The sequence below is a fragment of the Alosa alosa genome, chromosome 6 (assembly GCF_017589495.1).
Source record: "Alosa alosa isolate M-15738 ecotype Scorff River chromosome 6, AALO_Geno_1.1, whole genome shotgun sequence".
In the NCBI taxonomy this organism is placed as follows: Eukaryota; Metazoa; Chordata; class Actinopteri; order Clupeiformes; family Clupeidae; genus Alosa; species Alosa alosa.
Genome location: NC_063194.1, coordinates 8,736,453 through 8,754,785, shown reverse-complemented (window position 1 = coordinate 8,754,785; position 18,333 = coordinate 8,736,453). Strand labels below are relative to the sequence as shown.

Genomic DNA, 18,333 nt, shown 5'->3' with positions numbered 1-18,333 from the left:
GCAGTTGAAAAAGTGTCGGGATTTCCACTGCTGTTTATTGCGAGACAAGGCAGCCCTTCATTGAATAGGGGTTGTGCTGTAGGCCCTAATGGAAACTTTTTTGCGTAGCCAAGTAGCCTAAATTGAGTTATTGTTTAATTATGCATGATTTAGTACTTTTTTTATAAAATTCGTAGGCTGGAATGCCTTGAGTCGCAACAATTGTGTTTAAATGTAGTAGGCTTCAGCCTCTGGCAATTAGCTCGAAAGGGTCGGCAAGAGAATGAGGTCAGGTAATTGTATATGGGAACCTGCCTTTATTTGTCCTGCTATAAATAGAATCAATCCCGGGCATAATTTGAGGATTTGGTAGCCTAGTGCTCAACTCCTCCTGCTCAACATGACATTAGCTGTTATGTTTATTGATAACAAACTCAACTAGCCTACTTATCAACTTGTTTTCACTAGCCTAACTATAAAATACAAGTCTATCAACGTTTTTGTTCTAAGACATTTATTTCAAACATTTCAAGACACAAATTGGATACTTCAGTTACCTTGGTGCATAAATCCCAGAGAGTAGGCTACCACACCCCAGAGTGATTGGCCTAGCGTTCTTATGCGTTCAGTGTGGGGTATAAACAAGCTGAGAATTTAGCGGTGTCACGTTTGCCTGTCACAGACGTGGGGAGCTCTTTGAAGCTTGGGATAATGTGATACAGTTACTACACTAACAGTATTTTATTTTACTTCTTATGTAATTTCTTTTTTCCATTTTATAAATGCTTTGTTTAAATGCTGTTGGAACAAATAGTTGATTATAAAGGCAACTTTCTGTTGCAATTTTCTGTGTGTTCTGGACTGGTAACTTGTTAAGCCAACCCTTGTTAAGTTCTAACGTTGCATAAATATTAACTGCAAACACAGTGGAGAGTTGATTTGGTTTACAGACAATTTAAGTAGGCCTAACTAGGCTATTTGATCATGTAGTCTATGTTTGGATCATAGGCATGATGATTCATTCATGGCTTCATAAAATATCAACATCCCATGTTGCTTTTTTCTACCATTGGCCCAAGTAGTGACCAGTATTATCAAAAAATATTTTGAAAACAATCAATGGTATTATCTTAATATTCTGGCAAGTTTAAAATATGATGGTCGAAAGTGGGCCAGAGGTGGCGATCCGATATCTGGAAATCTGATCTCACTATGGGTTTGTGTTCACAATTTGGTCCCCCTTACTTTCAAAATATCTCCTGCGCCCCTGGGCTAGAGACTACAGTCTAACACAGCGTGGGCTACATATGGACACTTGCCTGTATTCTGGAACATTCCGGCAGGCTCCTCACTTCGTCTTACTGTGCTGCCTGTCATCTCTCCAACCTCTCTTTCTCCTGTTTCTCAGTTCTGTTTGGATCTGTCATTGTTTAGCAACTCTGCGGTGGGATAATATTTCAGCTCTGCAGTTAAAACTCTACACTTGGTGTAAGAAGGCTTGAAAATGGATGTGTGACACTTTGTTACTGTCACCATGTAATAGTAGTGTTTCTTTTCTTTTGCCCCCCTCACTGACCAATCACCTTGTGTGTCCTTCCCAGGTTGTCTCTGAGCCTGTCAAAGCTGTGCACGTTCGCTCGCAGTAAGCCCGTGCTGGCCTGCTACAGTGAGGAGGACGCGGAGGAGATAATCACGCGTGCCCACGAGCTCACCAACCTGCTGAAGCTGCCCAGCGTGGCCCAGTTCGTGCTGGCGCCGCCCGCGTTGGGCGAAAGCGCACGATGGCACCGGGACACCAACACATCCCTGCCCCGCGCCATGAGGACCATCACTGAACTGCTGCACAAACAGTCCAACTTCCTCCCGGGCTGAGTGGGAGACTGATTGACTGACCGACTGAGGCGGCCAGCTGCCTCTCTGGGCGTCAAGAGTTGACAGCTGTCAATCAATCAGTCACTCAATCAGTGGAGCTCAGCGGGACAGAGGACTGAGACCGTGAGACTGATTCGGAAGGCTCATGGCAATGTCTGGAGTGGCCTTCTGTGCACACATGCACGCACACAGACGCGCACACACACACACACACACCCCTAGCCACAATTGCATTAATTAATGCACTTTATCCTCTCTTCTTCCTTTGATGTCTACAATGACAGAAAATCATGATGCACTTAAAAATCATGTTAATTTCCAGGTTGAAATTACATACATTGCAGGTGTCAACACACAAAACATTGTCCAGCCATTGAATTGCAAAGAACACATAAACATCTCATTGACTTCTCCTTACCAGTAGCCTCAGCTGTTCTAACAGTCGTAACGCTATAGTGCATATATGTGCATACTTGACTTTGATACATGGAAAAGGACTACAAAGCGGTTCTACACCATCTTGGATTGGAATGTTGGAAAAAGGTCAAGCACCATGAACATGATATAAGGTCACAATGGAACACATTTTTCTCCTGATTTAACATCAAATTAAATTATAATTTAGCAGAATCATCTGCCCTTTGTTTACAAATCAATGTGCCTTGTACTATTTTAATGCTCATGGAATGCATTCTGATATGAGAAAGTTCTGTGACTTACATCTTATCATGAAAATGTGAAGTTTCCTGAGTATCACTGCTGTATATTAGGCACATACAACAATAACATAGACTAAATAGTGTTGATTTTCGGTCAGTTTTGTTTTTCAGAGGCTGACAAAAAGGCATTATATGCCTTGTACAACTAAAATAAAGATATTTTTCAGTCGTCTAACAGGAGATTCACAATATTACTCTGTATGTCAAAAATACATGACAAACTTGTGCAGGATATGATCGATCATTGTCATCAAAGGAGTGAGTTCTCACATATGGCACTTACAAGCAGCTGAATGCTTTAACAACACATAATCACCATCACCGACGATTGCAAACAAACACTGCAGCAATGGCTAATGAGCTCTAAAGCAGGAGCGGAACAGAGTGTCTTCACTTAAACTGTTCTGCAATGAGATCACCTGGATTAGAGCTAATACTAGTCATGGAAGTTTAATAAACCCACTCTGTAATACAGTGATGTATCTCAATTGTAACTGATGATCCGTAGTAGAAACTCTATTGAGGGTAAGAGGGCAGGCTGATAGAATACACTTGTCCCACCAGTTTCGAATGACCTCAGAATGACACAGCATGTCACACAATGATTCTTGGTGGCATGAGTGGAGTAAAAATCTGATTCATAAACATACGTGGAGGATCGCTTCCTACTAGAAAAAAAGGCAGTATAATCTCTTCAAAAGATCTCTGATATGGCTCTTAATAATTTAACATCTAACACAGAACACATTAAAAATGGAATCTATAAAATGCAGCAACAGTACAGTCGTTTAACTGTGTGTATTGGATTGGGTCTGCAAGTTCAGTGATTTTCTCAAGTTCTACCAGATTTTTTCTGAGGACAGAAGAACAATTTCAGTCAAAATCAGTGGTCCACAGTATTTTATCCCTCTCGTTTTCATCTATCATTTGGAGGTTTATAAGGCTACTTGTGATCAGATGTCAGGAACGTACTGTGCTGCCAGTAGGACCATCAAGGCAGCGTTTGCGGCGTGTGTCAGAAAACCCAGCTGTCACACACTGCTCTTCACCTCTGGGTGGCCTGTCAGTGTGTCCCTGCGCCCCGATCTCTCTCGGGGGGGTTCTTTGTCAGATTGAGAGACTGTCACCTGGACGTCTTCATGTAACCGCTCTCCGTCGAATACAGATAGGCGTAGATGGCGTAGTAGTGGATGCCTGCTCCAATGGCCACGAAGACGTGCCAGATGGCATGGGCGAAAGGAATGAGGCCGTCACTCTTGAAGAAGACGACACCAAGGCAGTAGAAGACACCACCCACGGAAAGTTCCAGCACGCCGTCTCGGTTAGCCTGCAGGGGACGGGTGGGACATGAGTGGTGACCTCACCTTGTTTGTTGCGGAACATTCAGAACATCACTGAGCAGCGTTTCCTCTGACTCTGAAGTGTACTATGGATGTTCAATGTGACAGACCAGCTTCACATCTAGAATCACTTGATTCTAGAATTAGCTTTTATGCAACTACTGTACTCTGTCATTCACATAGATAATTAAATAATATATTTTGCATTTATTTTGGGTGGAATGATGGGGATGTTTACTATTAAGATTGTTTAACTGAAAAGAAATTTGAAATATTAGTACAGGTAGTTTCACTTACCATGGACAACAACACCAAGGCAGGGACAACACCCATGGTTACGTAACAGAGCAGCTCTAAAATCTTGTACCTTAAATACATAACAAAAAAACCCATCAGAATGAGTTGATGTGCTGTAGCCTGGATTATGTTTTTTCGTGGAAACGCTATGTGTTTTCACCACAATGAATGTAAATATTCACAGAACAATGAATGCATTAAGCTTCTTTGTCCCTTCTTAAGAGTCCTTAAAAGGTTTTAGTTTGAGCCCTTTGAGGAGGGATTCATTGTATAATGTAAAAAGAAGCTGTAAATGAATCTGTCCGATCCCACAGGACCCATTTTTCAACAAAGAGCTCTTTGTGTGGAAAGGGATTGAGTCCTGCTCCCTGCACTGTACACTGTGAACATCTCTTAAGACTAAAGAATATGATGAGACGGTGCACAGCTTGGCGGGTTTTCTAACCTCTCATGAAAGAAGAAGACGTATGCAGAGCCGACGCACGCCATGATCCACACCACCCAGCGCATGTGAGCAGCCCAGGGCCCCAGCTCTCTTAGGTTGAGCCTGACAAACAGCACAGCACACCACACAGCCCATTAACAAACCCACAACACAGCCTGGGGACCAGGTCGAGGCCAGTCTAATGCCATTTTAAGGGTTCTACTTCCAGCCCTAACCATACTTCAACAGCAATCAGAAAAAAAGAAACCTCATAAGTAATGGATGTTTTTTTTTAATGGATTTAGGGAAATAAGCAGGGCAAAAATAAAATAACACTGGGATCATAGGCGGCATGTGGGCCACGATGCTGTGGACTGAACATGCATCCTGCTCTTACCAGGGGGAATAGGAAGCAGCGATGAAGAAGTAGATGGCCATCCGGTCGCACATGTGAAAGCGCTGCTCCATAGCCCTGTCAAAACAAGGACAAAGGGGTTCAGGAGAGCCATGCCAACCTTTCATCAAGCACAGAAAGGAGCACTGTTGTTCCTCAGCACTCCCGAGAGTCCGAATGAAACAAAACAAAACACTGGGTTAAGTGTGCATGAGTCTAATAGGACAAAGTGTCACTTTCACACAAAAAAGAGTGAAAGTGTAATAACACATAACATGGTCTATGTCCTCACGTATTCTCCTTCCTATAGTTAAGTCGGCATGGAGTCATATCTACAGATTGAATGACGGCTTATTCAAATTAGTTCTGATTCATGCCATGTCGCATGAGTTACCTTTTGCATTTTGTTGACCAACATCAGCAGTTCCTGCAGACCTGAATAAGTGAATTAGACATGAAATGTCATGTCCAGATGAGTCATTAGACCTGCAGGATGACTGATGCAAAACAACTATTTGGAGAGACAGTTGAGGTAACCCTATGGAGAGAACTTGTGTGTATCTATTGCCACGGTTCTCTGTTTTTTATTTTATTTAGTTATTCAATTTTAATGTAACTCAAGTGTTCTGTTCACAGAGTGTCTGTTGCAACAATTAGGTGCCACCGTAATCAATGGAACTGGCTACACCAGACGTTGTAGCGGAACAACGGAACATGTCGTGCAAGGCTACACACCAGATAACTCCAACTGCCGTTGTTTGTATATCTTCCACCAATATATTTGCATATCCTATTATTTGCATATGTGTCAGCACTTGCTTTGACATCTAAGTCTCATGTTAATAACCTACCAGGATCTAATGTCTATAGGGGACAAGGTGTCACCTGACTCCATCCTTTGTTTACAGTCAACAAAGAACATGCTGTCAGGCAAAAGTATGTATCTTGGCTTAAATACCTCAGCTGTATTTGGTATAGCTCTTGACACATTTTGTTCAACAAATGAGACAATAGTATATTTCCATTTAAATAAAGTAAGTTTCCAATTTAAGTACATTTCTACTACTCTTACAGTACTGAATGTACACAAACATAAACACACACACACACACAAACTCATTAGTACTCATAATATCTAGGGCAAGGGCAATTTATAATGAGTATGGTACTGTGTGCTTATTTTACTTCCCAGGGGGTGGGAACAGAAGGTTGAAACCTGACTGTTATCTACAACGGGATACATCATCATGAGTAGCCCTTATCTAATGAAGAATTGTTTGGGAAGGATGGGTACAACATCTGCAGAGCCTCCTTGTGCAATCCGTGTTTGTCCCTTTCAGTGTACAAACCTGAGGTGACTTTTCTTCCAGGATATGGTATGGAACATGGTTGACATGATGAACAAGCCGGACAGCCCACTACCATACATCCAGGCTGTGACAGACTTCCAGTGGTCATCTGACTGAAAGTAGAGCAGAGTCCCACCCAGGATGCTAGGAATTATCCAAAGCTGAGTGGAGTGAGAGAGAGAGAGAGAAAGAGAGACATCCACATTAGCACATCTAGAGACCTCTTAGCAAGCAGCGGGGGAAATGATTATCTGCTCTTTGCATTATCATTTAGCCACAGCACTTTGAATCATCAACTATCAGATGAAAAAAATTAAGTCATCCTCCTTTTTCCGGTAATTAAATCCCTCCCTAAGCACTGAGGGTCCCTGCGGCACTCAAGTACGTTTTACAAATTGGGTAACTCGCTTCACATCAGGTCAAGGCGAAGCAGAAGACTGATTGACTGGCAAAGCCTGCGGTTCAGATTAAACCTAAGGGCCCTCTGCCGGTTCCTTCTGTCCATCTGTCACTCTGAGTCCGCGAGATCAAACATTCATCTGTCAATGCTCACAGTGCCCTGGGAAGGTTAAAGATTTTACCTCCCACTGTGGGTGGCAAACATAGCCGAAGCTGTCAGATCACTGGCTCTAATGTGAATGGTGCCTAATGACTTCCACAAATTCTCACCCCACCCATGAACAACCAGGGAAGAGATGCAAGCGACAGCACCACATAGTATACAACATCTACAGTATGTGGACTGACACTCTCCTCTCCTCAGAAGGAAGGAAAGCTTACATTACATTACATTACATTACATTACATTACATTACATTAAATTACATTTGGCTGACGCATTTTTAACCAAAGTGACTAACAACATGGTAAACAGTTGAAGTTTTAAGCAATTCTCTCAACAGTTTTAGGACAATTTAAGAACGGAAAAGTACAGTAAGCAGAGCAGAGCAACACGCTAACTGACTGAGTGAAAATACGTTAGATTCCTTTAAAAAAAAAAAAAATCAACAGCATACACGGTGGTATTAGTGTGTTTAGTAAAGAGGTCAAAGAGGATTTTATCTCTGGTTCGCGGACGTGCTGCGCTTCCACGCTAGCCTGCACTTTGAGCAGGCCTGCCAGATGTGCTGCTGTAACGAGCAGGGATCAGCCTGCACAGGATGTTATCCAAACAGCACCACTTCTGCAAGACCACAGGAACATGCTCATAAAGGGGGGGGGGGGATCTCTCGGCAGTGAGAGGTCTATTACTGTACAGAAGGACCAAAGAAGACACAGGAAAAAAACACCAGCATTGTAGGGAAGTCAAGACAACTAAAACATGCATATAAAGCAGAAAACACAGTGCAGATAATGTTTTTTTTGTAGGTGAAAGCATATCCGTGTGTGACAGTTACTGAAACAACAATGCCCATTCCCTTATTGTTACAGTTGCTGTGTTATGGCAGTTTTGCTTTCAGTTGTAGTTTAACTTTGTAGACCACAGAAAACCCACTGAGGTCACAGAAAGTGGTAAAGAAAAGTCCCTTTATCACCATACCTACCCCATGGGTGGCACAGTTGGCAGCATGTTCGTATTCTGTGGGCTGATACCTCTTGGTAGGGGGAACTCTACTGTTCATGAATCTAAAAAAAGACAACAAACAGAACATTCCAAATTACGTTTGTGAACTCTATATTAATGATGAGGGATGACACAATTTTGGTTTGTCTCAAAACCTGAAACACATATGCTGAGCAACACATCCCCAACACCACTCCAGTTTTATGGCTTCAAGGTTTCTGTGTCAATGTGGAGACCTCCCATTCAGATCCCGTCCAGATCATTACCACTGGTTCTGGTGTGGACTGACGTGTAGCCCCTGGACATCAATCAGTTCAGCTTAGAGAGAGTAATCACATCGGCAATGGGTGAGGAGGAGAGGAAGCACTAAGCTTGTAGCTGCAGTAACAGCTGCACATTGACAAGACTGAATTGAATCTATCGAGCCGGTCTGCTGAAGCGTGTGTGCGTGTGTGTGGGTTGTATTTGGCTTGTCATTCATTTAAGACGTAGTAGGGAAAGAACAGTGTTGGAGTTTACCAACCTGTATGGACATATCCCTGCCTCGCACACAACTAATTGTTAGTCTGACTGGTCCCTGTGGTTTAGTGGGTGATTTGACTTGCATGACTGAGGCCACCAGCAGGGAGAGGCAGTGAATTCCTCTCCATTTAAAGGGCACTTGGTATTTCCGCACCCTGTATCGACAATAAAATGAGACTGGTTTTATGTGAAAGAACATTAAGGGCCAGGAATAAGCAGATATAGTTTGGATTTGGAAAAAGTAGAATAAAGATTTTGTTCTTTACCCAAGGGTATAAAGGCTCTTTATCAGCCCTTTTTTGGCTATGACACAGCTTCAAAATCGTTCTGATCCACATCACGTTGTTTAAAAATTACCGTTTTAGACTTGCTTACAGCATTATCAAACAATCAGTAAGCAGCCCAGTCTACAGTAATCCAGTCTGGAATCTCAGAGTCTTTATGCGACACATACTGAGTGCCTAGTGGACTGCCTGCGTGATGATGTCACGGTACCCATGACAACCAGAGGCTTGGACATTTTCTTTGTATTTGCCACTAACCACACTTCATGTGTGTAATTTAATTAACAGGGTTCAGTTTTGACTATGGGTGGGAAGCCTCGTGGAGTGACAGCGTACAAGGCCTTTTAGCTGATGACACACAAAGCAACTTTCTGAGCAATGTATTTATATTATCATACACAATGGTCATTTAATGTGCTTTTTTGCATAGGACAATAGATCAGCACTATAAAGATAAAATAATATAAATCTAAAAGAAAAACAAACATTTATGTAAATAAGAATATGTATATTTCACATATACAGGAGAGATGTTAAATTCCTTGTGCTATTCACACAGCGGCCAATCTACAACCAAGCCTATTTCGATTCCGGTCAAAACCAAAATCACTAACAAATTAAAAATCACTAAAAAAAACATCAATAACAGAACAGCCTTCAAAGAGCATTTCACTGGGGTTATCAAGCAGGCACCTTCTTTTATAGGCGTTTCATTGAATTAGGCCCATGACATCTCCATAAGGCTCAACACTTTCATGATGGGTCCTCTACCAATAAATACCGACAACAAACCAAACCAAATACAAAATCACCAACAAAGTAGCCTCTGTTCGCAACAAATAGGCTTCATTATCAAGTGCTTATATAAAATGATCCCATCTATGATCACGTTTTTTGACAAAGGTTCTAGTCTTAAGTGCCCTTGATGTAGGTGTTGAGTATCAATTTGCCTGTTCCCAAGCAGAACTATCTCAGTATCATAGCTATGATAAGCCAACTTGTACTCTTGAAAGATTTGGCCAAGTGAGGGCACGTATAAGTTCAACAAAAGAGTCCCAAGAATGGATCCTTATGGGATCTTACATGACGTTTTCTCTGATAGGTGCCAAAGAAACAAAGTAATCCCTGTCCTCTGAAGGACTTGAACCATATGACACTTCCTGAGAATCCAACACAATATTCTAATCTGTTAGGCAGTATTTTATGATCAACTAAGGCTGCACTAAAATCTTGCAGTACATGACTTACAGAATGATGAATGAGAATGGAGATTTTGCCTGTATTCAGGTGAATCTCAATTATTACCTTAACTAGAGCAGTTTCAGTACTATGATGTTGACGAAAGCCTGACTGGAGGTTGTCAGGCCATTCATGTTTAAGTAGTTATTAATTTGGCTAGAAACTACTTTCACAGTAACATGAAGGGAAAGTTTGAAATAGGCCTGTAGTTGTTAAGCATAGACAATTCCATATTTCTCTTTTCAGGAGAGGTTGGATATTTTTTATCTGACATAAACCCATGAAGTAAGTGTGTTGGGGAATTTGTTACCTTATCAACAGTGGCAAACAGAGCACCATAGTTATACATGTTCCTATTGATGAATCATATTAAAGGAATACAAATGGTCTGGCCCTACTTAACTCAGAGTAATAAGCATTTGAAGATATTGTGGTCAATGTGAAGCTTTTCCCACATTCTCTCTTCTAATTTGCTCCCGTTGTGATATTCTTCCATGATGCTTCAGGTTCACTAAAATCTTTTTAACCCAGGCAGGTGCTATAAAGTCAAGAACCCTGAATATTAAGAGTTGAAGTGACTAAGATTGTCTTCGACACACTCAGTTGTTATTATTTGTATGGCTTCCATAAAAAGAGTACTAGTATTCTCATTAATGTACTTGTTATTGGCAGTGTTAGATTAGGTTTGGGTGATTGGAAAGACCATGCAGTCCATCAATGAAATTATCATATTGAGCTCCAGTCCATAACATACCAGTCCATAACATTCACTGAATGAATACTGAGACCGTTATTGATAACTAAATCCAGAGTATGACCTTGGATATGAGGGGCATCAGTTATATGCTGTACCAAATAAAACATGTCAAAGAAGGCAGTAGATTCTTTAGAAGTGCTATCATTAGGACTGTCTGTGAATCTTAAAATGACCAGTTATAATTAGTACGCAAATTATCTTATCCAACCAGAACACATGGAACTGATTATATGTGTCCAGCATTGCTTAAAGAGTTCCCCCATGTAAGCTAGCGAAGCGGTCATATAGGGATTGTCAAAGTTTTTTTTTTTTTTCCCCGTCATCTACTTCTGGAATTTTTGGTCAACGATACCCGGGACACCGAACCACCGGGGCACATGAAATTTGGTGGGTATGTAGCCCCACTAGACTTTTACGGAAAAAATTTGTTTGGTCCCCGGGGGCCACTCCCCCACCGCGCTGGGCCCCCCGAACCCCCAAAATGCAGTTTTTCCTAAATAACTACCTGAACCGTGGCACCGAGGATGAAGAAATTTTTATGGTATGTTGGTCTCAAGGGCCCACATCAACCTAGCCCATAATCACTCATTTGTGATTTGCACCCCCCCCGGTAAAAAATGAAAATGCAATATCATTCTGCTTTAATCGCCCCTCTCTTCAGTTAAGATGTTCAGAACTGCACCAAATTGTATGTGTATGATTAACCTGACATTCTCTGGGGGTATGCCAAGTTTCGTAGAATTTCATCCATGGGGGGGTCTAAAAAAATTAAGTTATGTGTACATTTAGTGACTGTACACTCATTGGCCTGTAGATGGTGGTGCACACATATACACACGCACACACACACACAGGTACGCACATACCATCAGTATCGGCAATTACAACGGCCATACATAATTACATATTCAGTAGGATTAAAGGAAAACCAAATATTCATCATAATAATAATTTGGCTGCATTTCCAGCAATGGCGTCACGTAGTCGTTTGTCCACCAGATGGCGCATCGTTGCAGTGAGACGTAATTTTGTTGGAAATTAATCTAAAGTGGGTTGGAAAGACACTACGCTTCATACAAGGACAAGACTGTAGTTTACCGCTGAGAACGTCTAATAAGTGTAGGATGATTTCTGCATGACATGTAATTCCCATTTCTTCTTGAAGCCGAAATAAATCTGCGATTTTTTTTATCGGACATGCTTGGTTTTTACTGCAGGTAGGCTACGTTAATCTTAAGTTATATCAATAGCCTAGAGTAGGTAAAATAATGTTACCGTTAGCATTGGTTGAGTGATAGAGGCCAATTTGATTATTGATGTATTTGTAGAAAACCATAAATGCGGTTATAGGCTACCAAGAAAATTGATAACAGCACTAATTGCATCTTTCGACTGTCATCTCATTTGCTTATAACCATAGGCTAATAACAGGAGCTAAGTGAGTTAGCCACAACACGTTCGCTACGTGATGGTTTTCTAATGGAAAATATAGGCTACCTGAAAGATAACCTGATGATGCATCCTAAACACCGGGCTGGGACATTTGAACCTGATCCTAGCCATATGAATGTCGTTCCGCTCGAGCGAAATTCATCTGGCTAGGGTCAGGTTAGGGACATTTAGCTCAAAGTCTCAAAAAGCATCTGAGTCAACGTTCATTCCCAAACACCCATATAGGCTACTTCAATCCTCTATTTTCAAAGGTGATTCAAGTAAGGAAGAGCATGGCTCAAAGTAAAGTAACTAGGACTGTAAAACTACATAACTTCGTCAAAGTGAATAATTTGTGTCAACTCGCCGCAATGTAGATTTATTAACGCACCCGTGATCTACTCCATTTAAACCAAATGTTTTAGAGCGCACGTTGAGAGATGTATACAGGGCAGGGCTGTACCTACACATATTTTTTTGCACGAGCTACAAAAATCATTCTTTGCGATGGATGATTTAGTACCAACGTTACACCGGTCCACAGTTTTGCCTATGGCTATACCGTGAGACTGAGACGTTTTTTGTTTGTTCGAAGTGCGTGTTTAGGGTGTGAGAGGGGAGTCGATGAGCTTTGACTCCAGCTTGGTAGTAGTAGTCTATGCGATTAAAAAACACGTGTGTGTGAAGTATCCAAACAATGATAACGCTTTCATTATGGCTGCTTTAGCCATAGACCTTGAGCTACTGTACAGTGGGTTGGGTTCCATTTAGAAGTTTCGCTTTCCGTGATTCACACAGCTGCGTGACATGCGTGTCAGTATTAGGCCTACTACTGATATGCAAAACTATTAACTTTTCGCCAAGAGGTGGCAGCTTAAGTCCGCTTGATACTGTAAGCCATTGGTTCCCAAAGGAGATTTTATTTGGGTCGCCAGCATAGCCTAGTGAGTGACAATTTATGTTGTGTAATAGGCCTAGCATAGGGCCTACCTTATATACAGTAGCTTATAGTTTGTTAACAGTCACGGTTTTGTCATAACTCCCTCTATGCATTTTTGCATTTAGAATAGCTCTGAAACCGGGGGCGAACACGTCGCGGGGGGGCGTGATCTGCCGGCGAGTCCTTTTCGATTTCTTAAAAGATTGAGCTTGGTCTGACTAACAATGGACCTCATAGTTGCAAAATGCAAGGGAACATGAATCAGCATATTATTTGCACAAACAATAACGGACAGTAGCTCTTCAACTTGGCCCGTTAAAATGTGTATGAACAGTCTAGCAACGCATTTCATGAAGGCCCTTTTGGACATGTCAGTTATTTGCACCACTGGGTAAAACGGCATTTTGTTTTAGACTACTGGTATTTAATTTGTGCATTGACAATAAAGCTGAATATCATATGAACTAGATGACTAAACTTATGCATATGTAGAAGAAGAAACATTCACAAAAATCCATGACATGACCTCTCTTCTTGATAGCTGTTGAAAACTGCATGGAACTGACAGGGATTGTTTTGTTTAATAATAAATAAATAAATACATTATGCTGCTACCTTCTGCTTTTCCCAAATACAATGTAGCCTACAGATGTACCTTTCATCAGTCCAGTTGCAATGGATGGACTGTGATGAACTGCCCTACTTGTGATTCTTTAGATATATTAAAGGTTTTATAACAATGCTACAAATTTTTTGGCAAGTGCTACAAATCTATAAATGCTATCTATTCACCTTTGCAGCGCCAGTAGGCTACTTTGTGTGCGGCCCGCAAACACACATCCCAAACAAGCATACACAAAAGTTTCAAGAGTGGGGGATGGAGTAGAAGATGGAGACAAATTCATTTATAGGATTTATTTTCACGGAATGGATGTACAGGACGGAGCGGCGGTCATATTTTGTACCGCTATGCGGTACATCTAGTTTGATTTTGGAATGATGCTAGGCTGTCCTCCAGCTCCAGACTGGTTGTCAGATGATGCAATCCAATCAGTACTAAATCTGTTTTTATTTCCCACCAAAAAAAGCAAGGGTTACATAAAGAGTTACCATTTATCTGGAACTGTTATGAAACCAGTTTTCACAAGACATGTCAGTCGTATTCTTGCATATCATTTTATATTGTTTGGGGTGGGGGTGTTGCTGAATGCCATTTAGCAATGGTAACTCTGAATTTCACCTCACTACATGGCATAAGTGATTGGACTGTTTTCTGTAAAGGCTCAGGTGTGAGGTCCACACGCTGGATGAATCCTTTCACAAAGATGGTCCAGGTGCCTTTGTGCAGAGCAAAGCCAGAGCGTGTACATTTGGCACAGTAATGAAATAAAACGCCAAGTGAGTTCATGCAGAAGGAGCCCTTAAGTGCTTTGATTTGGAGAGCAGATTTTTCCTTTTTCACACCAATGAGTTGTGTAGTCATTTACCATTCTCTTGGGGGGACAGAATTACAAAAGAAAAAAAATCTAACAAAATGAAAGTACACATTTACAATGAATAATTGGCTGTGTAAAAAAAAAACACACAGTAGAAATGGTTTCATGAGGTTAGTCTTGTTTGGCAAGATTGGGCAGTTATGTAGAATAAAAGACAAAAGAGTGATTTGAGTAGTGTGGTTTACATTACATCCTCCGCCCACAGTCATATAGGATAAGGGGCTGCCTGACATCTGAGGAGATACACTAAGCTTGCTGACCCACAAACAACTGCCCACGTACTTACAGTTCTGCATGGCAGTCCAGTCATTTCATTTCCTCCCATGCATGCACACTGCTGCTGGAATGCTGTATTACTAAATTTTATAACAATGTACTAAACTGCTCCGCAACCACAGGTGTTTATATATTACATAACATTAGAGTAATAAGCTTAATAGCACAATATGGAAAGAATTTAGACCTGAACTATCTATCCTTTTGAAAATGACATGATTGCCTCAACAGTGGCCCCTGACAACTGCTCAGTGAAGCAGAACAATCTAAATTGTTTATGCCTAGCATGCCTCCATAGTCTGTGTTGGCAACATGATTCATGGAGCATGGAGCTAGTCCGAAGTGCAGGCCAAAAACTTTCCCCTCTGTTCAATCAAAGGCATGTTTTCCCCGAGTGCTGAACTTTTCAAATGAAATCAGAAGACAATTTAAACCTTTAAAAATGTTAATTCCAGACAGACGGCAGTGGGGAACATGGTACGGATCAGGGTATTAAACATTCACTAATAAATATCACTTGAACACAACTGAATGAATACATATCACACAATCCACCTTGAGTTGATCAGCCTGTTTCATATTCCAACATGGTCAGTAGCCAGGGAAGAGAAAACGCCTCGGGTCATGGGGACCAACAAAAAGCTTTGCCTGCCAACCGTTCTCAGAATTTACCCATTCATCTGCCCGGGTCCACTGCCGTTATGAAAGGGTCCAACTCATAGCAACCCAGCCAGTAATATCTGTTGATTAACTTATTAAAGAGTGAGGGTAATCACACATGACAGAGACCAGGCTTGTCGTTCCCATCAAAGTTGGCCTTTAATGAACATGTCAATTCAGATGGATCAGAATGGTGCAGGCCTTTACGATTACATTGTCTCTGTTCTCACCCCTTTCTTTCACGTTTACATTGTCGACTGCAGTCTTACTGCTCTCTTATTTAGGTAGTGCAATGATAAAACAGTGCTTACACTCAACAGCATCTTCATGGCACACAACAGTTAGCTAAAGTGTCACAGGCCGCTAAGCTGGAGAAATCTTCATTTTGATAAAATGGTGGTCATTACAAAATGATCAGAATGCAGTTAGAAGTGTGGGCATATAAACACAAAATAGTAATGAAGCAAACCGTTTAGATCACTATAATTCTACAAAAAGCAGATTAATTAGTTAAACAAATATTAGTTAGGTCACATTTTAGTTGCGGCAGCCACTTAAAATCCATCTGGCCTCATTCTTTAGGCTGATGTAACACTAACAGCGGCAACAGTGACAACCTAAGATGTAAGTATCACACACTGACTAATATGACTATATGCTTAATCATTCATAATTCATGAAAATTCTCAGTCAAAGAAGGTTTCAAATCAAAAGGTGAACATTTGGCACCATCAATCCTGAGACAGACGTGCTGATAGGAATTAGAATGTGCAGCTTAGGTCTTCCATGAAGCATTGCATCACAAGACTCTTGACACTGAGACACTTCCATCTCCAAGTCTGGAGTGTAAGTATTGTGTGTGCACATCCCTTATGGCTAAAACAGGAAATCCTGTTACTGGCCTACAAACATTTCACCCAAGTCCTCACAAGTCCTCTGAGGATGTTTTTCTTTCTGCCCACCATTTTTTAAGAACAATTGCATAACCCAGGCTACTACAACAATATAAACAATCTATAGAGCATGATACATTGTCAATGTTTTGATGGTTGAGCTGAAGTTGAGTGGATTGCCATTTTCCTTGAGGCTCAATTGAGAAATGCATCCTCATAGGCTATTTGAGGAACAAGTTTACTTCAGTATAGATTCAAAAGAAAAAATGAATTACCTAATTATATTTCAAAGGAATTGTCCTTGGTAATGGGGGTTGTCATTAATACCAACTTTTAAAAACTGTTTATTGTTCATTTTGACTATTGTAAGGTAAGTCGCTTTGGGCAAAAGCGTGCGGTAAATACAATACCCATAACCATAACAGAACCCCATACATTAAGAGGATTTCTAAAAGTAAGAAGATTGGTGTTTTTAAACCAATGGCATTTTTAAAAGAAGGGATAGAATGTAGCCTATACGTGTAGAGGTTTCCCAAACCTACAGTGATAATATTCTCTTTGTATTGCACTTAGTGGATTAGAAAAGCAAAGTTAATTTCCAAGAAATAGTCCAGCTAGCCTATGAGTCTACAGAATCAAAGAATTTCGACCCATTTGGAAGATTACTGATGTTTGAACTGCAAACAGCAAATTCAAAAATTCAAAAGAACTGTATACTTGGTTATAGCCTACTCTGCGAGTGATTAGGCTATCTAACGGCAGAAGTGTTCCTACTATTGTAATACCTGTCTAACAACAACAATACGGCCAATATGATTTTTTTTTAAATATGCACCTTGATAGTACCAGGTAGCCTGATCACCTTTGCGCAAAGTCCTAATCAAAACAGGCTTCCCATTTAAAGGATTTAGCCCAATTGTTGCCCATGGGAGCAGAGAATTCCCAAAACGTGAGCCATGTGATCTTGTAGCCTTCTCCATAAACTTGTTCAGTTCGCAAGAATATAGCTTAATATCTCTCTATTTAGCTTACCTGCTCTCAACACAGCAATACTCTGCCTATAGAGCTTAAACTCAATAGAGAACTTCTTAAACAGACATAAAGCCTTGTGTAATCTGTTATGTATGAGCTGTATCTTACCTTCCATACTTTGTCTTCTTAAAATCCATATTGCAAATAGTTGTACATTTTATAAGTTGTTCCGTACGTAGCCTGTGCGCGGCAAACCTGATTCTGACTCCGGGTGTTCTATCCTCTCCAAGTCGCGCAGATATTTTGTTGAAATATTATTAAACACGTGGGATGCATAATTCCCTCTGCAGAAATCCTTAGAAAGAGAGAGAAAGTATTGGAATTGCTGTTGTCTCCACATCCGAAACTATGTTCCGTGACCCCTCCTAATAGCCTATGCGCTTGACAGATAACGTGTTTAAATCCCCTCCCCTTCGATATTCCAAGTAAACACAGAGAAATCCTACGAGAAAGCAATCGCCTGGCATTACAGTTTTTGCCAGAAGCGTGCAAAAGGTATGTTTGAATGGCTATCATTCTCAAAAAATATACAAACAATAATAATACCATAAATACAGACAATAATAATACCATAAAATAGCATGTTGGTTTCGTGCAAATTATGTGTCAAGTCTCAAGGCAAAATAAATTGATGAATCGAACTGATTTCCGAACTGTTTGTCTTTAGACTGATTTAAGGAATAACAAAAACGATAGGCTAGCCGAGTCTATTTCACAAAAGCCAGTGCCTTTGCATGGCAACAGGTCATAAGGCATTCCAGAGAGATCAGTTGGCACCCTTCATGGCTAATGAAAGGAAATTTGGGATTAAATAAAAGAATAGATTCGTAGCCTACATCAACCGAACCTCAACAGAAATATAAAA

The 18,333-nt window shown here is 40.8% G+C and overlaps 2 protein-coding genes across 3 annotated transcripts in view; one reads left to right on the top strand and one right to left on the bottom strand.

Moving 5' to 3' along the window:
- ap5z1 (adaptor related protein complex 5 subunit zeta 1) overlaps positions 1–2,481 on the top strand; it is a 12,863-nt gene extending 10,382 nt beyond the window's left edge. For both annotated transcript variants that reach the window (XM_048245598.1, XM_048245600.1), the window contains one exon: positions 1,581–2,481. In XM_048245598.1, coding sequence (XP_048101555.1) covers positions 1,581–1,851 — 271 coding nt within the window. In that variant the 3' untranslated portion in view covers positions 1,852–2,481. The remainder of the gene's footprint in view (positions 1–1,580) is intronic.
- On the bottom strand, positions 2,146–18,333 carry mmd2a (monocyte to macrophage differentiation-associated 2a). The gene is made up of 8 exons (XM_048245601.1): positions 18,039–18,333; positions 17,577–17,763; positions 7,919–8,000; positions 6,375–6,535; positions 5,029–5,103; positions 4,653–4,754; positions 4,208–4,277; positions 2,146–3,897 (listed from the first exon to the last, which is right to left on the bottom strand). Exons 2-8 carry the CDS (start codon positions 17,603–17,605, stop codon positions 3,694–3,696), a joined length of 723 nt encoding a protein of 240 aa, XP_048101558.1. The 5' UTR covers positions 17,606–17,763; positions 18,039–18,333; the 3' UTR covers positions 2,146–3,693.